Below are 20,093 nucleotides of genomic sequence, written 5' to 3'. Positions count from 1 at the left end.
TCTATGCACAGGTCTCTATGATTTATAGATCATTTCTGGGCATGTGAAAAACAAGAAAAATTTCAAGGGCACTTTCAAGTGCACAAGATACAGAGCTGCAAATGAAAATCACAATTGGACACATGGTGCTAGCTAGCTCAGGCCTTAAATGTTTACCCATTTCTTAAAAGACAGCTGGCATCTTATTTAGGTTGATTTGATGTTAGCATATCAGAATTGTAAACACTCCCATGTATACACTTTCTTTCCCCCTTAAAATCACATTTTCCCATTACTACACTCATTATCCCTTTTGCTAGCTGAGATAACTGAACCAGCAAAAGGCAAAAAAGCAAGCTAAAATTAGTAACAAGTGACCAACTGTGCCTTCTTCCTAAGGCAACATAGATCTTTTCGAGAGGCTAATGCAATGATGACATGTGAGTTTTCATACCTGGGTTAAATAAAGGTTTCACCCTACACAGTGAGTAATTCATAATCATAAAGGCAAACCCTTAAGGGGTTTAAGGAGGAAGAAGCTGTTGAGTCTTAAATGTGTAATGTCATCAAAGTTAACAGGAGTCACAAGAGCAGTGCCAACATGGCCAATCATCAGTTTAATTTATAGACTCAAGAAATGAAGAAGAGCACAAAGAAAGAGAGATATTCTTTTATATCTCTCCCCTGTTATTTCTTTATTTATTTTAGTATTCATGCCACAGTCATAAGTGAATAGGATATGAAAGAATCATATGTATGCTCTATATTTGGGAGGAGCTGCATCTTACTCCCTCCAATATCAAATCTTGCAGTCACATTAATCTGGACTACAATTAATGAAACCAGGTTACATGAACTTGAAGTTTCAAAATGTTGCACAAGTTCAGATGGTGATACTGGCCTTAATCCTATAACAAATCTAATTTCCAATAGATCCACTGACTTATTAGCAACCTGGAAAACAAACATATATGTATACTCCATTGGTTCAATGGGTCTACTCTGGTTGGGACAAACAATACAATCTGCCAATTTATTTAAGCTTCCCTGTTCCTTTCTAGTTTAGTTCTTCACTAAAGCAGGCAGTGAAAGAACAGATTTTCCTAGAAGCAGTAGTTATGAGCTAATTATGTTGCAATGCAAAGCAATTTGCAGCAAGTAGGCTTGGACAGAATCTCTAAAAGGGCCACTCTTGAAGAACATGAATTGCTGATGCGGATCAACATAGCTGTCTGAATTTTTGGACTCTTCAGCAAATAATGTCTACATGCCCTTTAAAATTTGTCACTTCCACCATGGCATGCAATGGTTTACCAGGGTAGCACTAAGAGTAGCAGCTCATTCTAGGCAAATGGTAGAAATTTGTTTACTGGTTGTAGGGTGACATGTCTCCACCAGAACATGATGCATCTATCCCAGTATATAAAAACTGGAAGAATTTGAATGCATGGCTGTGTTACTCTGGAATATCATTATACCAAGGGATTTTGTAGTAATTTTGAGACTAACAGAAAAGAAGTTGGTAGTGTTAAGTCCACCAGAGGAAGTAGACTTCAGTCAAGCTTATGCTAACAACTTTTTTCTCTCAGTCTCAAAGGTCCCTTTATATATCAAGATCCCTTTGTGTGTCAAGACAGAGAGACTGCAGCTTCTGAAATTTCTACCCCAGCAGTTTATTTTTCTTCTCTTCCCACATTCCAAAAAAGTTCTTTATTCCAAAGAATAAAGTAATTCCAAAGAATTCTAGAGATACCCAAAGCAGAAACTCAAAGGAAAATAACAGATAGCATGCACCTATCCACCTTCTTTGAATTCTCATTGATTTTCAAGGTATTCCCAGTAACTGAAAGACACATTACAGCACAGGCACAGGCATGGAGAGAAATGGAATAATATACAGGCGAAGTCAGATAATATTTCACAACTCAATTGCTACTTAGACTCTTACTAGAACAACCTTGCTGCAGCTGAGCAGGTCAAAGTCTAGAATTTTTTCATAAATCCAAAGACTATAATGTAAGATCCCATAGGATGAAACCATGCAGTTAAAGTGGAATAATAGCAATCACTGTCATGTGAATGGCCCTTTTGTATGTAGTGAAGGATGAGGAAAACCCAGAAGGTTGGAGGAACTGGCTATATGTATCTATGCTTACTTACTAAGAAAAATTATAAATGCCCAGAAAAGTACATCTTACAGTATAGTCACAACATCCATCAGAGAAAAGTTGTTGCTGGGTGCAAAAGTGTCAGCTAATACATTCTGCACATAAGAACTTACTGGTGCTAGAGGAAGTAATCTGCTGTATGAAATTCTGAATTTGCAAATCTTTCTCTCTCTTTTTCAGATAATACCAGCTTCTATAGGCTTGAGTAATGGTGCATTTCTTTCTCCTATGCACATGAGTATCAAAGACACTAAATATTCATAATATAATTCTTTGCCAGAAGAATGCACCCTGGCACGTTAACTGAAATGATAAAATAGGGATGAAATTATAGAAGCGGGGAAAAGAGAACGAGAAGCTAATTTGAATTTCTTTTGATAGGAAACATTCACTGAGCATTTTCATTGCAGGGGCATTATTTTAATTTCAAATCGGTATAAAGCAAAGTACAAAGGCCAGCTACCACTGCTGTGATGTTACTTTGAAGAACATCAAATCAAATGCACAAAACTATAAATACTATTTTCTTACTCTGCAGTTACTTGCCCCAGTTTAGTTTGATCTAGAGGAAAATGCACAATTCACTTATAAAAACCAGAAAGCTTGAAAAATTGAAATGTGTTGCTCTTGCTGCCCAGTAGTAACACTAGTTGAAAAAGGGAACCTCTGGTTATTCAATCTGGAAATCTTCCACAACAGTCTACTTGAGGGATTAGGTGACACCAGAAAGCCAATCCCATGACATTACTGCTGAGTTCTTTCCCAACAGAATGAGGTAGTTGCCACAGGAAGAAGATTCTGAATTTTATGAAAGAGCAGAACATTCTTATTCCATCACAATATTAATGTGATTTCATTGTCAAGTTTGGGAAGAAGTTCTTATGGAAGTTATTTTGCTGTTTTGTCTATAGGTAAGATAAAGGTAAAGGTTTTCCCCTGACATTAAGTCTAATCGTGTCTGACTCTGGGAGTTAGTGTTCATCTCAACTTCTAAGCTGAAGAGACGGCATTGTACATAGACACCTCCACGGTCATGTGGTCGGCAAGACTGCATGGAGCACCATTATCTTTGTGTCAGAGCAGCACCTATTGATCTACTCACATTTGCATGTTTTCGAACTGCTAGGTTGACAGAAGCTGGGGATAACAGTGGGAGCTCACCCCGCTCCCTGGATTCAAACTGCCAATCTTCAGTCAGCAGATTCAACAGCTTGGCTGTTTAATCCGCTGTGCCACCGGGGGCTCCGTTTTGGCTATAACACACCTTGAATTAGATTAATGGGGAGTGCTATTTGCAACAGTATCAAAAAGAAAGTATCTCGGGCCAACTATTAGTGAAGGGGCAAGCAGGAACAACTGAGGCCAATCTTACCCTTTGATGAGACCATGCCTTGCAGTGACAGTGGCCAAAATAAGGGGCCCAATCCAAAACTAATTCTCCCAATGATTCAAAGATTGCATGGAGGGTGAACAGAGTCATTTTCACTAGTCTTGCCCTCAATGTTCCAACACCTAGCCATCACATTTTCAGATAGAAGCTACAAAAGGCAAATGTTCAGGTGATCGGATGGACATACCACTTTCGATACAACAAAAAAACCATGTACATTTCCACATAAATAAGTTCCCGAACTTCAAAGTTTCTTTCTCACCCAGAGTCTCTTTGTCATGGTTTGTCAACACTTAATAAAGCACAATTTTCAAGCCGATATTTCTACTTAGTTCTTAATATTTTTTCAAATCCCATTCTGATTTTTGCAGTCTGTGCAGCCCTTGTACCTTAATTGCTTTGTAATGTTTTACTCATGTTTTAGTTTACTATGTCTTATGGGATTTTTTAAAATTATTTTATCTCAATGCTTAATTCTTTGTTGCAAGTTTACTGTTGTTACTGTGCATTATCTTGTATTATTATGATGTGTTGGAAGTCATTTGAGGCATTGAATGTTTGCCTTTTTATTTTGTGTCTGTAAACCACCGTGAGTCCCCTCTGGGAGAGAGGGCAGTCTAGAAATAAAGTGTATATTTATTATTATTATTATTATTATTATTATTATTATTATTATTATTATTATTATTATTGGCTGGTACCATGGATAGGAGCTCCCGGTGGCATAGTGGGTTTAAAGCCTTGTGACTTGAATGTTGGGTTGCTGACCTGAAGGCTGCCAGGTTCGAATCCAACCTGGGGACAGTGCGGATGAGCTCCCCCTATCAGCTCCAGCTCCATGCTAGACATGAGAGAAGCCTCCCACAAGGATGGTAAAAACATCAAAACATCCGGGCTTCACTTGGGCTATGTCCTTCCAAATGGCCAATTCTCTCACACCAGAAGCAACTTGCAGTTTCTCAAGTCGCTCCTGACATGGAAGAAAAACAAACCATGGGTAGAAAATTGCCCTTCCCTCCAAAGTGGCCTATACTAATTCTGTTGATGTTATGTATTTCTTTGTTCACTATCAGTAACTGTCATGGAGGGAACCATGGCTATAAAAGAGAGGGTTAAAAGAACTCCTCTTCTCACTTGCTCAAGTATGAGTGTAGTTTCCCTGCACTTACTAGGCACATGATATAATGCATACTTTGAAAATGTGATGCCTCTTGCACTCTCCTAAAGAAGCAGGTAATACCAAGGAAGAAAATATGGTTGCGGTGTCTGGATCTATGATAATGGAATACATGTTGTCCTCAGCTCCCAAACTAGTATCAAACCTTCTGGCAGTGCTGAGAAGAAAATAAAGGACATGTTCTCTGTGCAAAATTGCTACTGCTGCTCCCCATACATGCCAACAAGGTCAAATGCATGACTCTGAGGGATCTGCTCAGAGAAAAGCTTTGTGAGCCAGGCTAGTTTTACAGAGTTGTTTTAACCAAGAGGGCCCTCTAGAAAAGTATGGCAACTAAACAGCAAAGATATCCCAAAGAACAAGGAGAGAAGGATCTAATATTCTTTATACTCCATCACTGAAAATGAACACCTCACCATGCAAAATGGAAAGCCTAATGGTGGGTAAGAGGAATATGGAGAGCCATGCCAGATCATAGCAGAGAGACATCTAACCCAGCATTCTGAACTACTATTGCTAATGAACTTTACAGGCCTTGCCTTCTGGCCAACATGTAAGCCAGAACAGCCAGAAGACAAGCTGAAATGTAGCTATGGGGAAAAGGCTAGCAGTTGTTTCACTAGACAAACATAATTCACCCTAACATGATCTTTAGTATTTTCTGAGTGCAGCAATTTGCATGAAACTGCAATCAATTTGCCACTGCAATTAGTGAATGACTGTCTCTTACACATCATTTGGAGCTTGAACTCACAAGCATACTTTGCTTTGGCCTTTCAAGTTAATGCACATAGATCACGTAGTTTAGCAAATGGCTGTAGGAAAAGCAGGAAAAAAAATCACTTAATTCCCATGTTGAAATTTAACTCTATTTGTAAAATAATTATGAAGGGAAGGGTGATATTACTGTGCTGTTGTCATTTTCTTTCAAAATTCTTTTCACCAGATTTTGTTTATATATAGGTAAAGGTTAAGGTTTTCCCCTGACGTTAAGTCCAGTCGTGACCGACTCTGGGGGTTGGTGCTCATCTCCATTTCTAAGCCAAAGAGCCGGCGTTGTCCATAGACACCTTCAAGGTCATGTGGCTGGCATGGAGCGCCGTTACCTTCCAGCCGGAGCGGTACTTATTGATCTACTCACATTTGCATGTTTTCGAACTGCTAGGTTGGCAGGAGCTGGGGCTAGCAGTGGGCGCTCATTCCGCTCCCGGGATTTGAACCTAGGACCTTTCGGTCTGCAAGTTCAGCAGCTGAGTGCTTGAACACACTGCGCCACCACCAGGGGCCCCAATATATATATATATATATATATATATATATATATATATATATATATATTAATCAATAGTTGCATTTTTAAAAGGAAAAAGATCTAATTTGCTTACCAGCACTGTGACTACACGAAGGACTACCCCACGCATGTTATTCTCTAGCCTTCGGTCTGTTAAGGATCCATTAAGACCAGAGACAGGATTCCAACAGCCCAGCTGAAAGAAAGAAGAAGTGTCACTATGATTCATAAACAGCTCCTTCTGTCTAGACTTCAGGTACCTTGGGGTTGTGTTGTATTATGAGTGGAAAGAAGAGTTGTTGGGGTTGAATATCATTATGAAATAATACCAATACATATATAAATAATCATATTCCTTTACATTCTGCCTTTTTTTTTTTGCAAAACCAGGACACAAGGCAATTTAGACATTTAAAAAACCAATTCAGATTGAAAGCATCCAAGAACAACAGAGCATGTGTGTATTAATATTTTAAAATTGAATACATTGCTAATATGCACACATAAACATACAGTGTCCCCCATGGAATTTTCTGGGGTGCGGTTCCAGGACACCTTGTGGGTGTCAAAATCCCAGGATGCTCAAGTCCTATTATATACAATGGCAAAGTAAACAGCTTCCCCTTATAAAATGGTAAAATCCAGTCTTGCTTTTTGTGATTATCTTTTGAATATTTTCAAGCTGTGGATGGTTGAATCCACGGATGCAGAATGAGAAGGCTGACTCTGTATGTCTCTGTGTGTATTACAATCTATAAAATTTACAGTTTAAATATATTAAACTTAAAATATAGAATATCTTTAAAAGTCAGCAAAACAGCAATCCATTAAGAGCCCATCACAACCCATTCAATATAATATACAAATCAGACTGGAAATATCATTCATCCATGTTCTCATCATCAGCAGAATGAACCTCTTTTCACTCCATGTAGCTGATGCCTAGTAAAATAGGTTGTGGGAGGAAGTAACAATTGTGGTAGCAGAGTCACAATTTGTGACAAGTTAGTGATCAGGTGTATGAAAAGGTTATGGAACAGTCAACCCAGGTAGCTGTTTTGTATTCATGATCACTACTTAGATTTGACATTATTGCCAAATGGAATGCCAATCATTGTGTGATCAGAACACAGGTGAATACAATTTCTGTTAGATTTGGAAGTGGGGGCTGGGGCAAAGAGAAGTAATTAGTTAAGTCTGCTTAACTAAATAGTTGATAAAGAATTCTGTTGATGATGATCATAATCACCATCATTTTCATAGAGACTACCCAACCCAATGAAATTCTTTCCTATCTTTACATGAGGCTGATGTAACTGACTTAACATATCTACCTGGGCTCACACTGTGAATGATGCTGAGAGAGTAAAGACAAATGTGCTTTGTGAATGGCACAAAGTGCCAGATGCTGGATATGCCTGGAGTGACTATTCAGAGGCTTTTAAAGTCCTGATTGTCCCCTCATATGCCACTTTGGAGAGCCACAATGCAACCTACGCTTCCCACTCTCAGAGAAATGTGAGGCTTTGCCTACCCCTTACTGTGTCTGCAGGACTGGTACAATTTGCTTTGAGTGACGTCAGTAGTAAAGACTTATAGGGTGTTCTACACAGACATTATAATCCAGTTTAGAGGTGAATTAAAATGAACCAGGTTTGCACAAGCACCCCAGGAACTGGATCAAGGATGTGGTCACAGTATCTGGTAATTGGGGATCTAACCAAATCCATGAACTACAGTATCTGTGGTTAGATACCTGCTGGAAAATGCATATTTTTGTCCTTAACCAGTGTGCTGAGGTTTCTTCTCCTGGGGGAGTAATTAGCAACCTGTCTGTCCTTGCCTGGAGGTATTCCAGCCAGCAATGTTTTGGTGTTTCAATGTTAGCAGTATTCTGACAAGCACTCTGCATTTTCCGGTTATGGTTTTGAGCTGTACATACCCTGTTTCCCCTAAAATAAGACATCCCCAGAAAATAAGACCTAGTAGAGGTTTTCCTGAATTGCTAAATATAAGGCCTCCCCCGAAAGTAAGACCTAGCAAAGTTTTTGTTTGGAAGCATGCCCGCTTGCAGGATGGGTAAATGTACATACCAGAAAGTGTTGTACATGGAAATATTGATAGTAACAAGAAATTCTTGATAGGATCCACAGTTTGTCTGGTTATGCTGGTTTATTGACAACTACTGTACAGCATATAATAAATGTTATTATTTTTTGTTCAACAATAAATGTGAACCCTTTTTCATGGAAAAATAAGACATCCCCTGAAAATAAGACCTAGAGCATCTTTGGGAGCAAAAATTACTATAAGACACCGTCTTAATTTTGGGGAAACACGGTAGATGCACTATGGTCAGCTGCAGCACATTATCTAGCTTGTTCTGAACTTTCTGGTGAGTTATTTAAATGTGATGTTTCTAGCTTGATGTGTGCTGTAGCACTTAGGTAAAGGTAAAGGTTTTCCCCTGACATTAAGTCTAGTCGTGTCTGACTCTGGGGGTTGGTGCTCATCTCTATTTCTAAGCTGAAGAGTCGGTCCAAGGTCATGTAGCCAGCATGACTGCATGGAGCACTGTTACCTTCCCACTGGTGTAGTACCTATTGATCTACTCACATTTGCATGTTTTCGAACTGCTAGGTTGGCAGAACCTGAGGTTAGCAGCAGGAGCAAACCCCGCTCCCTGGATACGAACCGCCAACCTTTTGGTCAGCAAGTTCAGCAGCTCATTGGTTTAACCCATTACACCACTAAGGGCTCCTGCTGTAGCGCTTATTGGAGTGTATGTTTGTGGACACCTTGCTATAAACTGTATATGGTCTATATAGAAGGGCTCATATACTCCCCCCTCACTGCTACCTGGCTTCACCTGGCAGGTAGAGGGGGGAGAATATAAGTGTGGTGATATTTTGCAATCTTCTTTTAAGGTGTTCAAAGGCCTACAGATTTGGGAAGGAGACGATTTGAGGTTAACTTCTGCTTTTACTTCTGAAGTTGGGTGGGTTACCTTCTCAGTATGGCTAGTTGAGAAGTAACCCAAATGTTTAGATTGCCCTCAAGGTTGACACCTGGCCTCATCTAACCATTTAGCAGATTGCTCTCCTTTCTTGCTTGATTTCCAGGCCAACACATCTTGAGGAGCTTAGGTCTCATTATTCCATTGTTGGTTATCAAATGATAGATTCGCACACTTATGCTGAAAATCTATGGATAATCAAGAATTCAGATTTATAAGGTTCACAGCCATATTATCCTGTAAAAATATCTTACAGTAATCTGACAGATGAAATAAAACAAAGCTTTCCATATTAAGACAGGTATGGAAAATGGAGCTAACACCAGGGTTGAGCTGCAAAAACATATTAAATTCATTCACCACTGTGTCATTCTTAGTCACATAAAGAAACTAATTAGAACTTAGATCTAATTAGCATAGACAAACGTGTTGCAAGTCTAATTACCACAGATACTGTGCTCCTCTTGCCAAACATAAAACCCTGTGAAGTTTGCAAGGAGGCTTTGTTCCTTTCTGAGGTCACCAGAAGTCCATTTTTAATTATGTTCATTAATGTGTACTTTTAATACAATTAACTTTTCAGCCTTGTCTATTGTAATAGGGGGCTTTTTTTTTTGTTAAATGATACTATTGAGCTAAGAAAACAAAGTTTAGCCTGGAACTAAGATTCCTATTTGAAAGGTACATTTTCATTATTTTTTTTAAAAAAAAACATTTAGTTTTTCAGCTCAATATCAGATACAAAACTGCCTATGAGAAATGTTGAGCTGTATACCAAGAAAACATAACATTGATTTCTCAGTCTTTGTAGTTATTGACTGGTGGCATATGTTATTAATCAGCATTTATTGATTATGTTTTGAATAACTCATTCCAATACAAGTATAGTAATCATATCTGTTATAAACTGCATGGCTTTATTTGATCACAGATGCAGCCTCTTAACCAGTTGTTAATACCAGGCTTTAGATTTCTACGTCTTGGCTGGGATTTATCTTCATCTGGACTAAAACTCCCCCACTTCTTATTCTTACCTATGAAATTGTTTGGCTACCCCCAGTATACACATGTTAGCCAGGCTTTTGTTTTTGTTTTTTGTTTTTTTGGAGATGATATACAAAAAGATATCCAGCAGAGTTTGTTGAAAGAGAAACAGCACATTTGCAATATACCCATAAACTCTGATCTATCAACAGTGGGGTGAACAGATACAATAGTTTCCTGTCATATTATATCCTGGGGACTTTTCATATCTCCTTTCTGGTTTCCAACCAGAATCACACTACATTCCAATAACTCAAATAATTCACTGCATAATTCAAATGGTTGTCTATTCACATTGATTTTATGCAATATATTTTCTCCTATTTTTGTTCCCCAATGGTTATAGTTAAAACTGAACTTGTATTTTCACCATCATATCCACGTCTTGTATTTCTATGACTTTTCTCATATAGCTATAAACTTTTGTTCCTAGACACTTCATCCCATGCATCTGATGAAATATACTTAAATGCTTGTGCATTTAATGCTTGTGGTATCAATTTCTTTTTCTGTTATTCTCAAAGGTTCTGTAAGACCCCTATTCTTCCAGAATAAAAGGTAAAGGTAAAGTTTTCCCCTGACATGAAGTCTAGTCATGTCCAACTCTGGGGGTTGGTGTTCATCTCCATTTCTAAGCCGAAGAGCTGGCATTGTCTGTAGACACCTCCAAGGTCATGTGGCCAGCATGACTGCATGGAGCGCCATTACCTTCCCGCTGGAGTGGTACATATTGATCTACTCACATTTGCATGTTTTTGAACTGCTAGGTTGGCAGAAGAACATGGCTATATCTTTGAAAAGTTACTTTTCTGGATTGCAACTGCTATAGTTCACAAACCAACAGGATTACTGTGCCCTTTCACCCCAAGTCAATTATGTAACTTGTTTCATTAGAGAATGGCGTCTTTACACAGGGAAGGATGTGCCTCCTATCATACAAGTATTCCTTGGTTTGGTTCAGTGTTTGGATTAATGATTTAGGTTACTGCCATTGCATTTGCAAAATAAGTGAGTTGCTAGCTGAAAATAGTTCATTTCTATATAAATTAACCTGGCCAAGCATGGTATGGTCAACATGGAATGATTAAAATACAATTAACATAGTAATTTATGTTCTTTGGCACCACTCTTGAAATCAGAGGAAAAAGACATAGATAAGGAGCCTCTTACATGTTCTTATGACCACATTTTTGAGAATAGTGAGAAACCTCAGGCCCTAGGACTGAATCTGAAATGGTTAACTTCATCCCTCCCTGATGCAGTTGCTTCCCCTGTTTTGGAGGGATCCCCCAACTCAGTTCTAAAACATTGAAATGCCACTACCAAAACTTGGATATTGATAGTAAGATTTTAAAGTTTAAATGGGGTATTTTTGCTCCAAATCTTTTGTCTTTGGCTCTGTCTACCACCAGAGCCGGCCCTAGGCAATTTCCAAGTGTAAGCAAGCAGCATTTTGGTGCCCCCCCTCCTGAAACCAATCACTGAAAAATAAAAGGTAGAATGTAGAGGTGAATAGAATATATATGTGTGTGTGTGTTATAGTCCCTGCATATGTGTTTGTGTATGTGTGTATATGTATGTATGTGTGTGTGTGTGTGTGTGTGTGTATGTATACATACACATACACACAATGTGGAGAATATGTGGAAAGGTAGATAGATAAGTAGGGAGCCACAGTGGAGGAACCTTCCCAGGAGCAAGGCCTAATAATAATAATAATAATAATAATAATAATAATAATAATAATCCGAAAATACATCACACAGTCCTAGACACTTGGGAAGTGTTCGACTTGTGGTTTTGTGAAACGAAATCCAGCATATCTATTTTGTTTGCTGTGCCATACAACGTCGTTGTGTCAATAATAATAATAATAATATAAAAATCATCCCTTGCAATATCCAAGATGGCTCACTGCTACAGAATCTTGGGAGCTGTAGTTTGGTATGGTACCATTATTGGCAGAGAAAGCTAAGCTGTAGGAGTTGAAATCCAATCATTTATCCTCCCTATAGAATCAATTTTATATGCACTTTTAGCTATGATGTATTTGTGACTTTATTGTGTTGTGTTTTTATTATTGTATATGGCATTGAATATTTGCCTTTGCATTTGGAAGCTGCCCTGAGTCCTTTTGGGGAGAGAGGGCAGGTTAGAAATAAAATAGAATAACAATTATTATTATTATTATTATTATTATTATTATTATTATTATTATTATTAAATATCTGGAGGACTAAAGTTTGCCCATGCCTGCTCTATACTGCACTTTCCAGAACTTTCCCATCACAATCTGCTATTGAGCTGGATACATGATTAAGACTATTTCCAGCTTACTGAAGTTGGCTGTATATGTTTTGGCTGAGGGGGCAGAAATTGCCTTAAAGCCATCTTGTGCAGTTTCAAAAACCCAACACTTGAGAACATTTTGCACTATAGCCAGATATTTCCAAGGTCGTACCCAAAGGGATTGCCAAATATACCCTTTTTTGAGATGGATCTAAATCAAGCATGGGCAACCTTTGGCCCTCCAGATGTTTTGGACTTCAACTCCCACAATTCCTAACAGCCAGTATTTGAGAACACAGAAATGCTGGACCACTGTAAGAGCCACCATGTCAGACTACACAGAGAAGCCATTGAAATCCACAAGAAGCACATGGACAATTTCAACAGAAAAGAGGAAACCATGAAAATAAACAAAATCTGGCTACCAGTATTAAAGAAAAGTTAAATCAGGACAGTAAATAAATAACAACACCCAGAAAATGGGAATTCCAGACAGAAAACAATCAGGGCCAGTTAACACCTCCCAACAAAGGATTCCCCCAGGCAGGAAGCAGCCAGGCTTTGAAGCTGCAAGGCTATTCAATGCTAATCAAGGTGGCCAATTGCAACATTCACACTTGCCTCCCACAGACAAGAGTTCTTTCTCCCACCCTGGACCTTCCACAGATATATAAACCCCACTTGCCTAGTTTCCAACAGACCCCATAACCTCTGAGGATGTCTGCCACAGATGTGGGTAAAATGTCAGGAGAGAATGCTTCAGGAACATGGCTATAGAGCCCAGAAAACTCACAGCAACCCAGCCAGTAGGCTGTTGCTGAACAACCTATGCACTTTTAGCATCAAAGGAAAAAATGCCCAGGATTTTCTCACTTAATATACAAACTGTTGGCATGTCTGGGGAAAAAGAATAGAATGCTTCTATACCAGGCAAGGGCAAACTTTGCCCGTGTCTGGTGTTAGGAATTGTGGGAGTTGAAATCCAAAACAATCTGACAGAAAACTGGGAGTTGTAGTTTGGCATGCTACTGGCTCTCTTCTGCAGGGAAGGCTAGGGACTTTTTAAAACTACAACTCACATGATTACATGGCACTGAATCTGTTGCAAGTGAGCTGGTGCCATAATCCTCCTGGAGAGATCTCTTAAAGGGATATCCTCTGGCTCTTAAGGATTCCCATTAGAAAGGCTTGCCTGCCTCAGTTGTTCCCCTTTAAGGCTAACTGGCTCTTGGGTAAGTCTGGAAAGAGCAAAACCAAACCGGGGAAGAGACTTTTTTCCTAAGAGGGAGAAAGAGAAAGAGGCTGGTGCTGGTTCCCTTCTTTCTTCCTTCCCTCCCTGCTTTCTCTCTCTCTCTCTCTCTCCCTCTCCGACCTCTCTCTCTCTCTCTCTCTCTCTGCGACCTCTCTCTCTCTCTCTCTCTCTCTCCGACCTCTCTCTCTCTCTCTCTGCAACCTCTCTCACTCTCTCTCCCCCCCCTCTCTCTGCAACCTCTCTCTCTCTCTCCCCCCCCGACCTCTCTCTCTCTCCCTCCCTCCCTCTGCGACTTCTCTCTCTCTCTCTCTCTCTGCAACCTCTCTCACTCTCTCTCTTCCCCCCCCCTCTCTCTCTCTGCGACCTCTCTCTCTCTCTCTCTCTCTCTCTCCCTCCCTCCCTCTGCGACTTCTCTCTCTCTCTCTCTCTCTCTCTCTCTCTCTGCGACCTCTCAGAGAGAGAGAGAGAGAGAGAGAAGCAGGGAGGAAGAGAGAGCCATGCCCACTGCTGCGGAAGGTGGAAGGCTTCAACTGAGCCGGTGATCCCCGTGGGGGGGGGAGGGGGGAGACACCTCAACGGCGCCCCAGGGGACCCTGCGCTCCAAGCGGGGGCCTCACTGGCCTCCATGTTGGACCGGGCCTGTCTACCACTGTAATGTGGCCCTCTAAGAATTTATCTGGAATTGGATTTGGCCTTGCTCAAAGAGAAAAGGGAACCACACCTCCTAAGCTACAAAAGCAGCTGGATTTGGAAATGCTTGAAATTAGGAACAGTCACAAAAAGCTAATAGGAGGAACCTAATGCTTTTCCGGCCTAAAGGAAGTGCTGGGGATTTAACTACCATTCATAGGGCACCTTCTGTATTTGGCCAAGTAATCCCCCTTCTTACGTTGCAAAAGAAACTCTCTCAAAAGTTGTGTTACAGATAGAAAACTACAGAAGCTTGGGCTTTTGCATTCTTTCTATATAATGCAGGGGTGTACATCTTGTAAAACGAAGTGTTTGTTATTCTTCATAACCCTTTACTACTTTTGTTCCTTACAAAGCTTCTATGCCATTAACTGATGCAGGAGATACACGTATTCAACAAGATTAGCTTTCACGGGAATGGGTTTTACACCATATTTGGAACTGTGCTCAAGGCACCTAAAATTATTCCACTTACAGTGAAATCTATCCATGCACATCACACACAGTTTATCTGAATATAGTATTGCTCTTTCATGGTGAAGCCATGTACAAAATGGCTTACAGTAGCATGGAGGCAAGTTATATAATATGGAAACAATATTTTCAGATACTTTGATAACATTTACAAGACTTTAACAATCATAAAAGGGGCTAATCACCTCACAATATGATATAGTAATTTTACAAGTTCTAATTAAAAAATCAAACAGGAAATACAAAGACAAAGAAAGAAAAGGGAACCAAAACAGCTTACTTCTAGCTGAAGTCAATCAGGATTATTGAGATGTTGTAGGAAAAGTGGTTTGTATGCTTGAAGACACAGTATTAAAAGGCTGAGTGTCACGAGTAATGATGGCATATAGCAATACAAATGACAGAAATCCAATGTTATAGCAATACAAATGACAGAAATCCAATGTCTTTCCAGAGTATCTTTTTTCTCATAAAGTAACTCGTTTCTGTTTTATGGAAAGGGTCCAAGGAAGCACAAATACGCAAAAGACTTCTCAATTTTGACATAAATTACTTTTGTTTTAAAATGTCAATGACTAATCAGAAGTAAGAAATATTGACTTCGGTACTCCTTGTTCCTTGGTAAGTGGATGTAGATACGAAGCATATAAATACCTCATCAGCCGCAAATTTCCACATACTTCTAAGACATTTCAGGGATGAAGTGCCACGAGCCCTGCACATGACATGAAACTACTTCTGGTTGTTGTATATTGTGTTTCATCCCTGAAATGTAGTAGAAGTGCAGAAAAGAGTGTGGGTATGTATGGAGGGGGGGGGGGGGGTAGGAGACAGGGAGAAACTATCTTCTAAGCATCCAATGTGCCTGAAAATGGGAGAAAGTGCCTAAAAACATGTGGGATGGAATCTGTCAGATTTACCCATCTTAAATTGTTTCAGTGATACAGAGGAATGGGTATTCCTATGGGCAGTCTCCTATGGTCCCCTTCTTTTACAAATCCTTCTGTATGAGCCTGGAACAGTAATTTTTTTTCAAATAATGTAATCCTAAGGAATAGCACAATTGTACAATATCATCACTTTGCTTTTACTCCTTCATCGTAATATAGGATTTCAAAATTGTGCTATTGCTAGCTTTTTTAAGTTTTTTGTTCTTTTAAAAATCAACTCCAGGAAGTTCTAGTGACTATGAAAGTTCCATTGAAAGTGTTGGAAATCATGGTATTTAAAGAGAGGATAGATCATGGCAACGGGGTTTAAAATTGCACAGATCTAATCCAGGGCAGGAAGGCATAGGAAGGACAAATCATGGCAAAGGGAGTTCATAGAATGATAGAATCATAGAATAATAGAGTTGGAAGAGACCACATGGGACATTTAGTCCAACACCCTGCCATGCAGGAAAAGCACAATCAAAGCATCCCTGACAGATGGCCATCCAGCATCTGTTTAAAAGCTTCCATGGAAGGAGCTTCCACCACACTCCCGGGTAGAGAGTTCCACTGTTAAACAGCTCATGTAACCAGGAAGTTCTTCCTAATGTTGAGGTACAATCTCCTTTCCTGTAATTTGAATCTATTACTCTGAGTCCTGTGACCTCTTCACACGGGCTTGATTTCATCAGTGGTGATTTTTTTTTGTAGTTTAGCCACTTTGGGGAAACTCCATGCTTGAACTGAGGAAAAAACTGCTGCCACTGAAAAATTGCCGGTGGCAGACAACAGGAGGCTTCCCATCTTTCCATTAGGAGGCTTTTCCCCATGTGATGACATAGGGAGAAAGCTGGGATGGTGTAGGGCACAGGGTGACGGATTCTCACACTCCCTGGTTTAGTTCAAAATGGAGGGTAGCTAGGCAACGCTATGCTAACATGCAGGAGGAATTGGGTTAAAGACTGCAAAACCCTTTATACCTGGTTCTTTCTGAGAAACACACATTATTCCATGCATGTATATCCCTGCAGGGATGGAAAATACATGTTTTCCTTCCCTCCTCCGTGTTTGGACTCCTTCCATTTTCTGCTCAACTTACCAGAGCCTTCCTTGGATGCAGGCTTGCAGCTTTACTTCTCTCCCTCCTCCCTTGAAGATCCAACTGAGGGCCTTGGAGCCCCCCTATCCTACCCAAAGCCCTCTTTCAGGTTTTCCAAAGGAAGGGGCAATGAGGAAAAAGGTTTTCAGGCCTTGTGGAGATTTTTCCCAATAAGTGCAGGGGGAAGGGAGGGGGAAACTGGCAGTGCTAATGCAGCCCCTGCAAAACCCTGGCGTTTAGGCCAGCCATGTCGTTCCTTCCCGAGAGGAAGTGGGATTTAAAATTTCAATTCCTCTTGGATCTTTTGCCTGTCTGGCCATATATATCCCAGTTGAAAGCAGCTGTGTGGAAGAGGCCTGAATCTCATGATGCTATACCTACTGTCTATAGTGTTGCAATATACTTCTGCTTTCATCCATACATCAATCAAATTTTATTAAATGATTTAATAATTCAGTTCAATCTACATCCCACCTTTGCCAATGTAATGTGGCTTAAAACAAAGTTTAAACAACATACACCTAAAAAGCCAATGATACAAAAGTTGCAAAAGTTGCAAAACAATTAAACTTCCACTTCAAAACCCCATTAGCTTAAAAGTGTATTAAATGAGAATTTATAATGTACATTATGTTAAAAGAATCACCACACACCTGTTTACATGTATGTCAAGACAAAGCCCCCCCTGCATAGTTTGGAGTTTTGTACCTCTCTTTCAGGCACAGGTCACAAAGGGTAATAACAAATGTGGGGTTTTGAACCTGCTTTAAATTATACTTCACAAGTGAGAAAGGAATTGAATCCCTTTGGGGAGAGAGGTGCGGGTTAGAAATATTTTATTATTATTATTTTGGGGTGCAGTTCCATGATTGCCAATAAAAACTGAAGTGTATTGTAACAAATGGGCTGCACAGATCAATGAATACACAATTGTGCATTGTGTAGAAGAGGATGAGTACCAAGAAAACAGAAGGGGGATAATATCCATGAAAGAGTTGCAGATTGCCCTAATAGAAAAGAAACAATCATAGTATTATGATTCCCTGTTGTTATCATCACACCTGATTCAAAGGCATGGCAGTACTCATTTGTTCTACAGCACTGTAATTTTCTTAGATTCAAAAGAATCCCTTTAAAGTGAAGGATGACCCTTAAAATAAGGAACATCTGGCTAAGGTATGTGTAGTATAAAAGCTGCAAATCACTGGCTATTGCCAGCCAGATTGCCTAATACCAGTGAGACACATTTCTCCTAGGAAATGTAGATTTATGGTCTGGGTTTTTCTTCCTCCCTTTCTTTTTAATCTTGATGTACCTTGGATAGTCCAAGATGGATGAGCTAGGTTTTGTTGGCACATGGAAAGCAATGGAAAGAAGGAATCTGGACATGGGGGGAGCACTGTCAGGAGGATGGTGGTGGTAATGAAAATGAGTGACATTTTTCTCTCTTCAAATTTTGCACAAATGCTCGTGGGCCATCAATACATCATATAGTTTACAGAGCCATAGCATCCAAACAAAACATAGGTTGCTCCCACAGAGGGTTTAATGATTTCATTTTTCACTATTTCATACTTGATATTACCTATAATTCATTGCTTTCCATTACAAAATTCAATAAAGTCAAATGTGTCACTAATTTCATTAGTGGTTTTATATTCTTGTCACTCACAATGGGAGGTTTTTCTATATGAAAGATAAAGGCAGCAATTAAAGGTATTGGGTGAACTGCCATATCCACTCACCAATTTTAGATGTCAATGTAAGGGTGAAAAGAGCTATTTATTTCTTCTCCCTTTGGAGAAGAAAACTAGTAGAGTATATCCAAATAGCCAAGCTCCCCAATGACATCTGGGAAGGAAATAAATGGAAACTTGAATTTTGTTACTTTAAAAAAACAGACTTTAAAATAGCCACACAGGGAATCTATTAAGGTAACAATAAGTTCCATACTGAGTCATGAGTGGTGGACCACGTTCATGGGTGGGGGTGGATACAAGATTTGTATTTTGAATTTTATATACTGTATGGTACTTTCATATAACACAATAAAATCTATATCACAAAAAACCCCTGAATTTAGATATCAGTGTCAGAAGAAGGCCTCCCACATGTGCACTAGAGAATATTTTTTTAAATACCTGCCTCTATTGGGTTCTAGGAGTTAAGCTGCTATTAGAAGGGTGGCTTGGGAAATTATCTGTCCAAAAGGCACAGGTGAATACCCAAGCCATACATCCCATACTTCCTTGTCTCCGATGGAAGTGGGATATAGTGCAGTCCTTTATAAAATGTGTATTTCTGAATAGCAGAGGGTTGGACTGGATGGGCCTTGGGGTTTCTTCCAAATCTTTGATTCTATAAAAATGTATATACTTTGTTATTATTTTCTTTTTACCATCAAAGATCTGTCAAATTTGCCAGCTTGGGAATAAAATGATTTGTTTGGCCATGCCTAGTATACACATGGGAAACATTTGCTACTCTGACTGAGGTGGAAATATGTCTGCTGCTGGGCTTGGTTGAGCATAATTTTTGAACAGCCCTTTAGTCATTCCAGTTAATGACATTATTATAAGTATTATGTTTATTATGTTAATTTATATCCCACTTTTTCTCTCCACATGGAGACTCAAAGCAACTAACATTAAAAGCATTTAAATACAATTTAAAATAGACGAATACTAAAACAGTATTAAATATCATTAGTATTCAAAACAATTCAGTTTAAGCCATAAAAACATTTTTAAAAAACAACAGCAGCCCCTGACAGGATCTTAAAAACCTTTTTTTAAAGGACTGTCTGAATAAAAATGTTTTAGCCTGTCACCGGAAGGACAGTAGGGGGGACCATTCTGTCTTCCCTGGGCAGGGAGTTCCAGAGTTGAGGGGCAGATACTAGGCTTGTCCGATCAATGGAAAAAATGTTTCAATTCTCGTTTCTAAAGTAGGGGGTGCCGGCTCTTCGATATAGAAATTATTTCTTAATTTTTCACCCAAAATTTTCGGATATTTCCGAAAATTCGTAATGTTTCTAAAATGTTTCTAAAATGGCGGACGCGCATGTGCAATCGCCAAAAAACAGGAAACCGGGGGGGGGACTTTGCTGGAGGTCTCCCGCCCTCATTTCTTGAGCTATTCTCATCAAATTTGGTACAGTGGGAGAACACATTCCACACTCTTTGCTCAACAAATTGCAGAATGTTTCCTGTCTCCTATGATTTTTGGCGAATTTTCATAACTTTTTATAATACACTATTTTTCAATATTTGAAGAAACCTGTTCCTGGTTT

The 20,093-nt window shown here is 39.4% G+C and overlaps 1 protein-coding gene across 4 annotated transcripts in view; it reads right to left on the bottom strand.

The window, feature by feature from the left end:
- grid2 (glutamate ionotropic receptor delta type subunit 2) overlaps positions 1-20,093 on the bottom strand; it is a 1,070,019-nt gene that overhangs the window by 231,621 nt on the left and 818,305 nt on the right. For all 4 annotated transcript variants that reach the window (XR_010007023.1, XM_062983639.1, XM_062983641.1 and 1 more), the window contains exon 9: positions 6,100-6,201. Coding sequence is in view for 3 of the 4 variants with exons in the window: in XM_062983639.1 (XP_062839709.1) it covers positions 6,100-6,201 (102 nt within the window). In the remaining variant the exon portion in view is untranslated. The remainder of the gene's footprint in view (positions 1-6,099; positions 6,202-20,093) is intronic.

Source organism: Anolis carolinensis, chromosome 5 (genome assembly GCF_035594765.1).
Source record: "Anolis carolinensis isolate JA03-04 chromosome 5, rAnoCar3.1.pri, whole genome shotgun sequence".
NCBI classification, from domain to species: Eukaryota; Metazoa; Chordata; class Lepidosauria; order Squamata; family Dactyloidae; genus Anolis; species Anolis carolinensis.
Note: the sequence above shows the minus strand (reverse complement) of the source record. Positions and strands in the feature narration are given on the sequence as shown.